Source organism: Coturnix japonica, chromosome 1, assembly GCF_054131305.1.
Source record: "Coturnix japonica strain WE chromosome 1, WE-NBRP24, whole genome shotgun sequence".
NCBI lineage: Eukaryota > Metazoa > Chordata > Aves > Galliformes > Phasianidae > Coturnix > Coturnix japonica.
In genome coordinates, this window is record NC_140663.1 from 68,676,817 (window position 1) to 68,691,416 (window position 14,600).

A 14,600-nucleotide genomic window follows, 5' to 3' on the forward strand; every position below is an offset into this window, starting at 1 on the left:
AGTGTCCAGATGTATTTCTTGAGATGGTCCTTTACTAATGGAAGGAAGGATGAGGGAATCTCTATCTTTTAGACAGTTGCAGATGTAGACTATAAATGTATGAGGCAGCTTTTTTCTCTTTTCATTCCATTTTTTCTTTTTAGCTATATCTGTTGTCTATAGAGCACTTTTATGTTCTTACTCAGCCTTTCAAAAATGCTGGTTGAAGCAGCTCTGGGTTGAAGATGAACGTGAAGTCATGTTTTCTTGAAATTAACTCCCCCCAAACTCCGTTTTCTTTACTGAAATTTACGTTTTCTTTTTACAGATGAGCTGTTTGTTTTTCCAGCTGCCTAGATTTCCTCCTCTCCATTATCACCTTGCTTGTTTTACTTTTCTGACCTGGCTATAGCCGTCACTGCCAATGTACACAAATCCCTCATTAATTTCCTAAACGCAAGGAAATGAGAGCATTTCATTTCCCTTTTTGATCCGTTGTAATAATACCAAAATGTGACCTGTGCCAAGAAACAGCAGGTTTTTTTTGTGGCTTAGTGTACTTCACGTTAACAGATTTTGGAACAGGGTAGAAGTACGGAGTCCCAGCTAACATGCATTTGTCGCTTTCTTAACCACCATATTTTGGTGCTCTATTTCATGGGATACTTTGGCTTGTCTATATAAAGGAAAATTCTCATTTTTACTTGCAGACAGTGGCACTTGATGGAACATTGTTTCAGAAATCTGGAGTGATTTCTGGAGGATCTAGTGATTTAAGAGTTAAAGCCAGATGTTGGGATGATAAAGAAATAAATAAAATGAAAGAAAGAAGAGATTCATTGATTACTGAGTTGAAGGTATGTCTCTTAAAATGCACTTAACTACAGAAGATGCATTTACTTTAAATTAGCTGTGGGAAAGATGAGGAGGAGTCTCAAACTTCTGGAAGAAGCAAAGAGGAGAGAGTAGTTGTTTATACTCTTTTAGTTTTTAGTAAGGTGCTGTAGGTCCCTGTCTTTGGCTTGTGAGTTGGTTCATATATCTTAAAGGTGGAGAGCCGGTCAAACATAGTTAATACATCGTTCTCCAAAGGAAAGGGACTGTGTTCCTGAAGACTTTTAGCAAAAGAATTCAATACATTCTGCCCACATAAAAATATTATCACAGACCAAAACCTGTCAATATAAGATTTTCTATGACTGTAGTATGAGGTAGAGAAGAGAGTAGGAGTTTGTTCATATATGCTTTCTTTTGACAAATAAATCTGTGCAGAATAACTATTGAATGTCACCAATGCTATCGGCGTTTTCCTTCAACATGGCCTTTCTCCTTGAGGTTAGCTTAAATAGCACATGAAACTTGAAAAACAAGGAGTTTCCAAATAAATAATGCTGTGTTTTAAATGTTTTTGTTTTTTTTTCCTCTGTTCCCACTCTAATATTTTCTAGGACTTAATGAAGATCAAACGCAAGGAGGCTGATTTGAAACAGTTGCAAGCTCAATGCCATGGAACTCAGACACGACTTAAATATTCACAGAGTGAACTAGATCTTATTAAAAAGAAACATCTTCCTAATCTCTATATGGTGTAGTACCAAGACTTGATAATTTTCATGCTTAATCATTGTATTTTTATTTTACCTAAGCTGTAATTAACCAGTGAAGTAAACATGAATTCCTTATGGAGACTTTTTACTCTGATTCATTTTACATACATCATTTATGATAAAGAATTTCTAAGACATATATATATGCATACATATACATATATATTAGTTAAAAACAATTAAAATGAACTATTTTAAAGTTAGTTCTAAAATTAATTTGAATTTCTGCTAAGTCTGGTCTATCATTTAATAATCTTCAAACCTGTGTAACTCAAATTGTGTTTTTAAATGATGCTTGTGTGATTTGTTCTGCTGTTTACTAAGACTGTAACTATTGCTGGTGAATCAGCAATGTGTGGGTAAATAACATTTAGTATTTTTAATTGCACAAACAGTTAATCTGGTTGAGAATTGTGTTAGTTTCTAGAAAGCTGACCATCTTGTTAAGAATTGTTTCTATTTTTTTCCCTTGTATGTAGGAAAAGTCAAAGCTGGAAAGTGAACTATTAAATACTGAGTCTCAGCGTGATATGATAAAGGAAGGAGTAGTACAAAGAAAATTAAAAATTGAAGAATTTCAGAAGCAGATTAATGAGGTAGGTCCTTCTGTCCTAGTCAGAACAGGAACAGGTGTGCCCAAAGAAGTTGTGAATGCTCCATCCCAGGAGGCATTCAAGGTCAGCCTGGGTGAGGCTCTGGGCAGCTTATCTAGTGGCAGCGCTGCCTGCAGCGGGGAGTTAGGAGCATGGTGATTGTTAAGATCCCTTCCAACCTAAGCCATTCTATGTTTTTTTGCCCAGTAACATCTATGTGAAAGCCTGCTCTTTTGCACTTTTTATCAGCAACAGGAAAAGTTTTCTGAGATGTTACACGATCTAGCAGGTTACATTTCCAGACTGTCCTTTCTGTAGACTGTTCTGCCACCTTATAACCCAGTTCCCTATCATTCCCTTTAGTCAGTCCCCAGAACAGTTCATACAGACAGCTGACAAATTCATATGTTACTGTGAAGAGACTGAAGGTATTCAGTGAGGTGCCTAATCTGACAACAAAAGCAGTTTCACATTGTGTTCTATTAGAATTCTGGCAACTCTGTCCCTTATGAGGGAAAAAAAAGGAAACCACCTTTCTCATTACTTTTGTCAAACACTAGGGATTCTGGTAGAGACTGCTGAAGAGTGATGCTGCAGTTTTAACAGGGGAATTCAAAGCCCTGCCCCTAGATACTTAGGTAAACGTAGATCCATAGACTATTTGTCACCACAGTCTGCAGTTATTTGAGGTGTATGGTAATTCAGACTCATGAGAGGGTCAGAAGCAAGGAACTTTCTTGAATTAATCTATGGGTGAAATTTTGTATGTGAAGAGAAACCAAAAGTACTGTGTGTTGTCTTTCTTGCTTGTGGTACAGACATGGGGGAGTACAGATGTGAGTCATCTGCAGGCACTGAGAAATTTGTTAGTGTTTTGGCCGTAAGAATTCCACATCCAGGTAATTTTGCTTGTAGAGAGGGGGAACAAGAAACAACAAAACAAAAAAGGCTGGCCATCAGTTTCCTATGAATAGTATGACTTGACTGGCTATAGAATTTGATATCACGCTTAACAAGCCTACAGACGAGTCAAAACAATGTATACAAAGTTGGCGTTTGTGCTGAAGCTCTTCTTTGAAAATGTCAAGTACAGATTCTCTCTCCTTGATGAGCTTGTTTCCTTTGAAAGCCCAGCCTGTAACACGAGATTATCATCTAAGCGTTTTACTTCTGTGATTTGCAAAATAGTATTAATCTTTATTTTCTCCCTTTCCATTTATTCAAAGGCTGAAGATGCTGTTTTCCGGGAATTCTGTGAAGAAATTGGGATTGAAAATATACGTGTGTATGAACAAGAGCACATGAGAAAGCTAGAAGAGATTGAAAAGAGAAGGTGGTGTTTGTAATTACAATGTGAAAACAGTGTAGGCATGAGATTAGGCACACCAGTAGATGAGTAGCTCTGTCATACCATTAAAACAAACAAACAAAAAGATGGAAAGTGTTACATTACCATTGCAATAATGAGTTATCAGTTGCACAGCCGTATTTTGGACTTTCTAAGCAGTACAGCCAGTGACATTTTGCAACAAACGTGAAGATAAAATGTAGTATTTTGGTTATACTGTTGTAGAAAAATAAAGTAAATAACAGTTTTCTTAAATCCACATGAGAAGTGGCAGTTCAGGATGATATGAAGGTTTCCTCGTGGTCATAAATCTTAGAGGAGGACTGATTGTAAGATGCACTGATTTGGTACAGAAATGTACTACTAAGGAAAATGGTATCTTAATTTTCTCGCAGACAACCTTCAGCTGGTATTTCACTCAGACAGGTGTATTTAACAATACCACAGATGTGTGTCTTAAAGGAATAAGAGCATTAAAATGAATAGTCTGCTTGTTGCATGGGTATTTTCAGGCAGATGATAGTGCATTTTATAGAAAAGGAAACTTTTTGATGTACCTTAACTCTCTATCACTGATCTTGTAACTATGCTAGAGGACCTTCTTACTGTCAGTGCCCTCAGATCTAGGATTTGAATTTTGGGTGTTCCTTTGTATAGCCAGGAGTTGGGCTCAGAGACCCTTACAGGTCCCGTCCAGTTCAGGTTTTTATATGATACCTTGGTCTAAAGAGCCTGAAGCTGATGTTGGCAGCATTATTGCCTGAAAAACAGATGGAATGTTATCTAGGTCAAAGCTGAGAGTCAGAAAGTAACACCTGAGAGGAAATCTTGATATAAACAGTTGATATCAACAGTCTTGATATAAACAATCAGATATAAACAGTAAAACTCTTAGTTTTACTTCGCTCTTTTCTTATAGCGGAATGTCATGAATTTTCTACTATTGTACCCCTAGAAACAAATACGGGTCTTAATTAAGAGATGGTGAACATGGTTGACAGTGGCCTAAAAATATCTGGTTAATTGCTACCTCCCAGCTGAGTTAGGTTCCCTGTAATATTCATATAACTGTATATGTCTGCTGATAAGGCTTTACTCCTAAGGCTGAGCTGGAAGTGCGGTCATTGGATAAATACACATCTTGTGTTCAGCTCATATTTTAATCCCTTACAGATATATCCCTTATACTGAGATACTGGAACCCGTAGCGTTAGATTTGGTTTTGAATTTGAACACTTGATGTGTCTTTTATAACAAATGTGTTGAAGAATTTCTACAGTATTTTTAAGTTCCAGTGTATCCATGGGATTTGGCTTAGTAAAATTAGTGATGAAAATATATTTAAATACCTGTGATCTAGTAAAAAAAAAATATGCCTAGAGAGATAGAAATAGTTGAAAATCTATCTTCTGATAGATTTTCTGATAGACCTTTCATCAGGTCATGGTTACTAGCCTTCTTTAAGTGTTGGCTTGAAATACCGTTCTTTGACTAGATTGGAGTTTGAAAATCAGAAGACGCGACTAAGTGTTCAGATGGAATATAATCGTGAACATCTACAGAAAATAACAGATACAGTCAACAAGCTAAGGGATACTATTCATAAAGATGAATCTGCGATTACTGGACTACAGAAGGTAACTAATATATATATGTGTATATAGAAAATATCTGAGGCTGAAAGGAAGGAGTGCATTCGGTCGCACATAGTTAATTCTGTAGAGTAATTCTAGTGTTTTAGTGTAGGTTTACTATATTTTTGCACCTCAGTTTTAGCAATTTAGCAGTGGTATGATTTACACGGGTAAACTCATATGATGTCCTTCCACTTGTGTTTTGTTCTTTGCAGAGATTTGTTGTGATGATTTCATTTACATGATTTCAGGTTATGTGAGATGATGTTAAATATTTCGTACAAGTACAGCAGATGGGTACAATTTTGGGAGGCTGCTGGAATAACTGAGGAAAAGAGAGTAGGCTATAGACTGTAGGAGTTCTAGGATTCCTGCCATGTTTGATGGTGTTAGATATCTGGTGCAGGCACAAATCTGGAGCTGGCCATGCCTATATATAAAAAACAACTGGATCTTCTAACATTTAATATGGGCATTTTTCAAAGTACTCTTCAGACTTTATGCTGAAGCACATTTGAAAGTATTATAACAGGTTTAAAATTCAGCTCTCTATGTAGCTGTTTGTATGTTAAAGGTCTTTTATTAAAATGTTAAAATCTTTCTTAAAAAAAAAATGTATTGATATTTCTATGCAGGATGAAGAAAAGCATCTAAAAAGGGTGAAGGAAACTGAGGAGGAAGAGCAGCATCTTAAGGATAGATTAAGTGCTCAGAAATCTGAGATTATAAAAGTCCAAAGTGAAACAGAGGAGTTGAGAAGAACGTTTTTAACTCTTAATAGGTAATTATTGTACACTTGGGAAAAATGATGCATGTAATATTCTTTAAAAGAGTTCTAGTGATGTTTGAATTTCTTACGTTCTGTTGTCTTATGAAAAATCAGTACAGACATGGTAACATGCTGGTACACTATGCATTAGTTAAAAAGACCTTCTAACTTGATACTTGGTTCCCAGAAGTAAATTGAATGAGAATATTTTATGAGACCATTCTGTAACAATATTCACTGTTCTATATAGCTTATCTGTTTAGTTCTTCTTGTGATTTCTTATAAATAGGTATTAATTTCTGATAAGTACATGGTAGTTTACAGCTTGATTTGAGGGGGGCATGTTAAAAGACGTTGAATGCTTCTGGAAGTGTTTTGCTGCATACGCTACTTGCTAGTTGTTTCATATTTTCATCTAAGTTTATTTAGTGAGTGTTTTTTTTTCCTGATTCCTTCAAATGTTGGACATCTTACACTAACATTAATTTAGGGTCACTGTCTTGTCTTTTCCCTTCTTTTAAATCAACTGCTGTAGTGATGGTTTGCAGTTCCATTTAATACTGTATCTTGTTCAGGAGTTTTTGTGATGTTTGGGAAAAAAAAAAAAATTATATGTTAGCACAAATGTTTAGAATTTAAAATGAGCCCTTAATTTTCATGCCTAGTAATGAGTTTTATGGTGCTTAAGATCAGCAGCACAAGACAGTTTTGTCTCTGCCTCATTAAATAACTTAATGCCATCAAAAGGATTTGTTGCAATTGGAGTAATGATAAAATATTCTTGATTACAGCTTGAAAGGCATCAAATCTCCTTATATGCTAAGCTGAGCAGAACAGAACTTGGTTATTAATTGTTATAGTTGGAAAGGATGCTATAGTGTGAACTTGGAATATGTTGGGATTACATCCTTGCTATTAACACTTGCATTATAGTAGAGTGTAGAGTTAGTCCATAACAACAGAGCTTTAGTTTGCATGCTAGAATAATGCATGGTTCCCATGTCCATTTCAGTGATTACAGGGAATGAAGGGAGTGAAAAAAGTTAGCGCTGTTTTCATTATATTTTAATGAGGATTACGAAGGTAACAGGTTTTTGTGATGTATGACTATAGATATCATTGGCAGCGATGCTTCTGTTCTTCAGTGGTTTTGTGCCTTTTGTGTATGCAGGGAAGCTGCAAAGTTGCAGAAGGAAGCTGCAGCTATAGAAGCTTCTCTAGAAGATAAAAGATTAAGAAGACATAATATGCTTCTAGAATGCAAGGTGCAGGACTTGAAAATAAATCTCCTGTTTGGATCGTTGGATGACATCAGTGAAGTAGAGGTACTTTCTATAAGTAAAAATAGATGTCGTGGAGGAGATGTTACTTAGCCTTAAATTTAATTGTATTATTTTCTTTACAGGGCTGGTTGACTTAAATAATAATGATAAATTAATTGGTTTTGTGTGATCAAGCCTCATCCATTTAAAAGAAGGACTTAGTTTATTTTTGAAGACAGAGATGTTGTTTGCAAGAGTTTTTGCATGTGCTTGTGATATATTCCTGCTCAACATGTAAAATCATTGTGGTTCAAAATGGCATGAAGGAGTATTCTAGATACATATGTATAACAGGGGGATCAAGTCAATCATAAGCAAATATGGCATGTGTGTGGGTTGTGATAATATTTGGTTAATTACCCACGCATTATATAATTTGGTCTAAAATCCTTTTGACTTCAGTATATTCACAGAAACAGAAAAAGGCTAAAACAGAAATATTCCTGATACCAGGGTATTGAACATTACTATTTTTCTCAGTTTTCCCTCTTTCAGCAACAGTATCTTTTGTGTGGGGAAATTATTCTTTATCCCCTGTTGTGAAAGAAGTTATTTCTTTTGATGGATTTGTGCCTATAAGGTTGGAAGGAATCTTGTTGAACCCACTCCTTAGAAAAGTGCTTTCATTAGAGGACAGGTCTAAATAGGTGTGTGTTTGTAGGCAAGCTTGGCTATCGGTTTATGAATAAAGAAGAAAAAATCAAGGAAGTTGGCAACAGGAATAAAAAATTTGATTCCTACGTAATAGTACTGAAAATACAGAAATATTTGGTTCCGAGAAGCTTGGTAGGAAAAGGAGTGATATGACATGCAGCATGGTATGCATTTCATTTAAAGAAAAGTAGCTGTTTGAAATCCAGACTTACAGTGTCCAGAAGATACTCTGCTTATGAAAAACAGAACCGAAGCTACTCATTTTCCTCAAGCCAGTTGAATAAAAGATGCACCTTGACTTGCACACTAAAGAGCCTTTCCTTGAAAGAAGAATGAATTACCACAGAAAAGTAAATTATTTTCCATCAGGAGAGAATGGTATACTTCCAGTATGCACATTATTCTATAAATATGTTTCAGATAAAGTACTGCTTCTTTCATACTAGCATTAACCTGAAATTGGTGGGTCTTCTATCTTCATATAAAATGTGCGTTTATTTTCTTAGAATCTTAGCATCTTAACTGCTAGCTCAATTTTGGACAGGGGTCAAGCAAAGGAAAATGTTTACCTCATAACCTGTTATCACTGTCTCTTCTTTTTCCATCCTTTCAGTGTATTGTTTAAATGATTTAGACACTTTTTCTCACATCTGGAATGTCCATTTTGTCTATAGCTAGGAACTGAAACAGAAGACACTCAGACTACAGGTATCTATGAAAGGGAAGAGGCAATTCAAATAGACTACAGTAGCCTACCTAAAGATCTGAAGGTAATCTCATTTTAAATAAACACACGTTGAGTTTATTCTTATATAAAATATTTCATTTCTTGAAAATATTTATTTATTCCTCACCCTAGCCTACAAATGGAACATTTGAAAAACACTGGTAAGCTGAAATGTTTGTATGTGTTTGTTTTGGTTTTGCAATTGTATGTGACACAAGCGTATGAAGTTTTTAGATAGGTAAGATATCTTTTCTGTTACATGTATCTGAAAGTTTACCTAAACCATAAGAAGAGCGTGAAAATACAGAAAATAGGGATTGTCTACTGGAAGTGGTGAGAGGAAACTCTATCATTTTCTTTCCCATTGTATTTTCAGAAACTGAGTCTTGGAACTCTGTGATTCCATGAGAGTCATGTTTTCTTAGTATATTTGCATGGGTGTAAATATTTCTTTCTAACCATCATAGCTAAAATGAATTATTGATGTTAGGCACAGAGCCAGGAGGAATTTGAACCTGTCCCAAAAACTCTTCAGTAAACCACAATGAAATGTTTTCTTTGCAAATGAAGGAATGGAAACAGCGGAGCTGCCTCCTGTGTTGTAACTTTGATGGATATCTGGGCTGAAGAGACTTTTTTTATTGTCAAAGGACTTGTAAAACAGTGCTTAGGACCTAGTAGATTGATTCTATGAACTAAGACCCTGCATATGGGGTATTAGGTGTTGGGTTCTTTTCAGTTTTGTTTCTAGATAGAACTATTAGATAAATTGAGTGCTTATCCGGAAACCACGACTGCTTGTTGTATACATTGAAGTGTCTTGGCATAAAAGCAAATTTTACTATCTGAGATTGTTTTATTTTCTCTTTTGTTGTTGTTTAATTCTTTAGGATCTGGAGTCTGATAAGGAGATAGAGGCTCATCTGGACCAAATTGAGCAGGAAATAAAATCTAAAGAGAGTATTTTAATGAAGACAGCTGTACCAAACCTGAGAGCAGTAGAGAAATTACAGGTAGCTCGGAACAAGTTCCAAGAATCAACGGAAGGTAACACTGAGTCTTCCTTATTATTTGTTTAATGGCCTTGAAAGTTCTTGCCCTAATTAAAATTCCCTTTTATGGGGTTGGTCCTGTTGTTTTTGCTACTTTCAGTTATTAAGGTATTTCTCGTGTTCAAGTGTTTATCCTCAGTTGTTTTTTAACTATATGTAAATAGTTTATTAACATATACTCAGCAGTATTTTATTGAAACACATTTTAAATGGTTAGCAAAGAATCACTTTGCAGAAGTGGTTACAAGTAATTTCTTGGCCAAATGGCATTGTGAAATATTTTCTTAAAATGACTGACCTTAATTGTAAAATTCTTTTTTCTTAATTAAAAGCTTGTTCAATGCCTGCAATGCTCTGAAATACTACCAAATTGAAGGAGTTCTGAATCTGTAACCAGAAAATGCTTGTGCTGCGTAAGGCCACGCTGTCTTGAGAAATGATTAGAAAGAAAAACTTTGTTGCTTCAGTGTTGCTATTCAGTTACTATGCAGTGTGGCGTAGACCATACTGAATATATGTAACTTTCTCATTTTGGAGGCCACCAATTAAAATCTGTGAGGAAAATCATTATGTTGGTGTGCTGTCTTAGAATCGTTTTCTGTAGTATTTTCCTTGATGCTTGTTGTGGGACACAGTACGCTTATTTCTCCTGTATATTTTCTTATAGACTTATTATGGAATAATTTTAGATTATTTTTTTTTTCCATAGCTTTTGAGAGCAGCAGAAAGGAGGCCAGAATATCCAAGCAAGAATTTGAAGAGGTGAAAAAAAGGAGATACGAACTTTTCAGCCAGTGCTTTGAGCATGCATCCGTAGTTATTGATCAGGTCTACAAGAAACTTTGCAGAAACAATAGTGCTCAGGTACTTGGCTTAAAATGCCTCCATGCTTATTACTTATAAATAAATACTTATTAGTATTTTTAGTTTCTGTTGAACGGTTTCAGTTCTGAGGAAGAAATGCGCACAAATAATAATGAGTTCACAGTTTTATAGTAAGAGGAAGAATAAATGATGTGTTTAAAAAGCTATGTCACAACTATTCTAATCTTTATTAGAGTTTCAGTGTTAGTGATGAAAGTAAAGAGGAAACTCCCAAATGCTGTAGTCACATCAGATTTAGTAGGTGGTTGAATGTTTAGAGTTCACACTTAAGGCCCTGACTTCCTTAAACTTCAGATTTTGTGTTGTCCTTCAGTCAGTTATTCAGTGAACACTTCAGGTATCTTTAAATATACCCTTTCTGCTCCTAGGCTGGATTATATAATAAAGCATCTCTTTCTTCACAGCTACTGGGTCCATACCTGCTATCCTAGACTAAACAGTAGTCAGGTCTTGACTTTGCATCACTACAGCTACCAGTATTTTTCAGATGTAATGCCAGAAATAAGCAGTGGAGTGTTTTCTTCCTGACCTCCTGTGTTTGTTTTACTTCTAAAGAAACTGCTGCCTAAGAAACACAGGTTCGCTGCTCACTTCTCCACCAATTCTCTTGCATTATTTTTCTGTAAAGAAATGCCATTCCTTTCATAATGATGACCAAGGAATGTATGAGCAGTATACAAGGAGCTACAAGATTGTTTTTGCTCGCAGTGATTTGCTAAGTGTCTATACTTGTGAAAAAATTCCATCTGAGGTATTTGCAGTGAAATAGAACTGGAAGTTACTTTGCAAGATACTTGACACGTATACAGCCTGAATGGCAATGAAGGGCATTTTCTCAGTGGAGAAAAGGAGGAAAATGTGCATTACTTCCAAAAAAAACCCCAAAACCAAAACCAAACAAAACAAAAAAACACCAAAGGAAAGACTGTATCTTATCTTCATGACTGTTTGTCACAGAAGTTGCTTTAAATCAGTTCAAAAGTAGCATTTTGGTTTTTTTTCTTTCATTACATCTGTGATCTTACAGGAGCCATTTTAAATGACTTTCTAGTTGAAAGTGTTATTTTACCTGTATCCAGTCATTATGAAAAGTAATTATTGTAAAAGTTTGATAAAATCCAGTCTGTTTTATGGTTGAAAGTTTGCAAATAAAGAATATGTGGAGCCAAAATCAAAATGGTTTTGTTCATTAGCCTCCTTTGTCATTCATCAGGAGGGATATTCACTGGGAAGTTTAATAGTGTTAATCTTCAAAATGGCTGAAAAGTTTCATCCTACGAGTGAAGGTGATTTATCAGCTTCAAACGTATCTCAGTCAGTATTTAAGTCTAAAAAAATACACATCAAACAGTTTTATTAATGTCATTATTTATTGAAATTATGCATTTCCAGGCGTTCCTTAGTCCTGAGAATCCTGAGGAGCCTTATCTGGAAGGCATAGGCTTTAATTGTGTGGCACCTGGAAAGCGTTTTATGCCAATGGACAGTTTGTCAGGAGGAGAAAAAACTGTGGCTGCTTTGGCTCTTATATTTGCTGTACACAGGTAACATATTTTGGTATTATAAAGTAAGTTGGTATTTTGGTATTATAAAGTAAGGCTGCGTAAGTGATAGGAAGATAGGATAGAAGTGATAGGAAGAATGCATACTTACACATGTTAAAGTGTCTGCTAGTACGCTATCCTAATACTTACGAAAATCATTCTTTACCTGTCATTACTCTCTATCAGAATAATTTTTTGGCAATATGACTCAAAGTAATTACAACACTTATCAATATTTTTGCATCTAAATGCAAAATACTGTATTTTCTTCTACAGTTTTCGGCCTGCGCCATTTTTTATTTTAGATGAGATAGATGCTGCCCTGGATAACACAAACATTGATAAAGTAAGTTGGTCTCTCTTACCTTGTCCTTTTAATCCACACGTAATGGTAGCTTTTGCAGGAGGATGGCAAGAAGATGAGAGTAGAATAGAGTACAGTAGAGTAGCATGGAATACAGTGCAATAAAATACAAGTGCACTTTGGCATTTTTTTTTTCATACTCAGGAATTTCCACCTCCCTTCAATAATTGCTTTAGTGCCAATGAAAAGTAGTTTCTGTCATGTTCTTCTGTAGCTTTATCCATCAGAGCGAATGATAGTTTTCTTATACATTTTCAAAAAGCAGCAAATCTGAGGCATTTCCATAGGACAGTGCAATTTATGTCTTCAGATACTTAGTTCACAAATGAATTGCTGGATGTGATGTAGTTCAGTTATCATCTCTTCATCAATGCTTAATTATAGTAATTACAGCACAGTCTAAGTCTACCAGAACTAACTTATTTGTCTTCATTCCAAAGGTATCAATTTTCATTAGGGAACAGGCGCACAAACAGTTTCAAATGGTAGTTATTTCTCTAAAGGAAGAGTTTTATTCCAAAGCAGACGCATTGATTGGAGTGTGTCCAGAGGTAACAGTTCTTTCTTATATTTATGTTAAATAATGCAAGCGGATTCTGTTGCAGTACTGATTTACATCTTAATTAATACATTGAAACATGTATGAAATACTATTGTTGGATCTGAAGTACTTTGTGTTTAGAAATAACTACATATATTGTCTTGATGAAAAGATCACTTTGGTAACTCAAGCTTGTTACTGTATCACAGTCACTTACAAAATGCTTATTTCAGATGTTTTAAATTGTATGATCCTTCCCCTTTTCAGCGTGATGACTATATGTTCAGTCGAGTACTGACTTTGGATCTTACCCAGTATCCAGAGGATGAAGAAGAAACAGAGAATCACAAACGCAGTCCTTTAGAATAAAACATGGATGGATTCAGGGCCAGGCAGCAGGTAGAACTCTGATCACAACTGACTGTTAAAGATCTGAGTTTGAATGTGGCCATTAGTGGCTAATAGATATTTTTTACCTTTTGAAAAAGAAGAAAAGCATTTTCTTCAAGTTTTTGATTGTTTGTTCTGCTGCCTTAAGATGAGTGATAAGCACACTATTATGGAGCATGAGATTTGTGTTCTGTTATGAGAAGAGGCATGTTTAGTAGTAACTCCAGTGCATGCTAACACTGGACTGATCTCAAGACCTTTACAGTTTCTTTTTTTTTTTCATGTTGCAGCTGCCTCTTTTTACATTCAGGTGAGATCATTTACTTCTTTTGGAAAAAAATAACAAGATACTGGAATATGGCTGGGGCTTTATCTTGACTTTTGCAATGGCTGTAATACATCAGTTATCCACTGTAGTATTATGAAATAGTTAACTTCACAAAAGCTCATCTCATCTCTCCAAAGGTTTGATGTACCCAGGAAGAAATTCCCTATGCATTTTCCCTGTGGCTGTTATTTACTTGGGCCTTGTGATGTGTTGCTAATACAGTGCTTGTTGCACACAACGGTTGAGTTTAAGGAAGAAATGACCTCTGCAAACAGTAGATAGAGTGTAGAAGAGCGCTGCAATGACATAAATGTATCCACCCAGCTGTAGACAAAGGTTTATCAAATAGTTCCATTGTAGCCGCATTCTGTTAAATAAAGTTTACTCTGAGCATAATCCACGAGTAAGTTTAATTCCTTTGTATTAATGTATTAGGCATGGCAGTGCTTTTATTGGTGTGAAGGATGGAGAGGAGAGCAGACTTAAAGTGTTTTTCAGGAATGTCCTATCAACTTCATTACACCACATGAGCAAAACAGGGTAAATTGGCAAAAGATTGTTCTCAGTCAGTAAATATCTTATTCTAAATAAAAAAGTCAAAAAAAACACAACTCTGCAGTGGACTACGGAAACATCATTAAACATGTCTAGCTCTATGGTTAGTTCTTTTCATTGTATTCAGACCACCCAATTAGTGGCAGATCTGAGGGAGACAGGGCACTGATGGGCCAGGCATAATGTCTAAATGGTGTTGGAGAGGTCAGAGGTCCACCTATGACCTCAACCTTGGAGACCAACCTCTAAAGTAATCTGATCTGGACCCATTAGAGTCTTGAGAAGGCTAATGTTCAATGACTTGATTA

The 14,600-nt window shown here is 35.6% G+C and overlaps 1 protein-coding gene across 3 annotated transcripts in view; it reads left to right on the forward strand.

Annotated features, from left to right (window-relative positions):
* The window catches only part of SMC1B (structural maintenance of chromosomes 1B), a 29,755-nt gene extending 15,622 nt beyond the window's left edge, over positions 1 to 14,133 (forward strand). Inside the window, exons 12-26 of one of the 3 annotated variants that reach the window (XM_015870480.3) lie at positions 690 to 836; positions 1,428 to 1,565; positions 2,066 to 2,182; positions 3,406 to 3,512; positions 5,023 to 5,164; positions 5,797 to 5,942; positions 7,102 to 7,255; positions 8,581 to 8,676; positions 9,524 to 9,680; positions 10,395 to 10,549; positions 11,963 to 12,114; positions 12,391 to 12,460; positions 12,919 to 13,029; positions 13,287 to 13,418; positions 13,700 to 14,133. In XM_015870480.3, coding sequence (XP_015725966.1) covers positions 690 to 836; positions 1,428 to 1,565; positions 2,066 to 2,182; positions 3,406 to 3,512; positions 5,023 to 5,164; positions 5,797 to 5,942; positions 7,102 to 7,255; positions 8,581 to 8,676; positions 9,524 to 9,680; positions 10,395 to 10,549; positions 11,963 to 12,114; positions 12,391 to 12,460; positions 12,919 to 13,029; positions 13,287 to 13,388 — 1,794 coding nt within the window. In that variant the 3' untranslated portion in view covers positions 13,389 to 13,418; positions 13,700 to 14,133. Of the gene's footprint in view, positions 1 to 689; positions 837 to 1,427; positions 1,566 to 2,065; positions 2,183 to 3,405; positions 3,513 to 5,022; positions 5,165 to 5,796; positions 5,943 to 7,101; positions 7,256 to 8,580; positions 8,677 to 9,523; positions 9,681 to 10,394; positions 10,550 to 11,962; positions 12,115 to 12,390; positions 12,461 to 12,918; positions 13,030 to 13,286 lie in introns of all 3 variants that reach the window. The other 2 variants (XM_032446514.2, XM_015870471.3) reach the window with 2 other exon arrangements.
* The last annotated feature ends 467 nt before the right edge of the window (positions 14,134 to 14,600 follow it).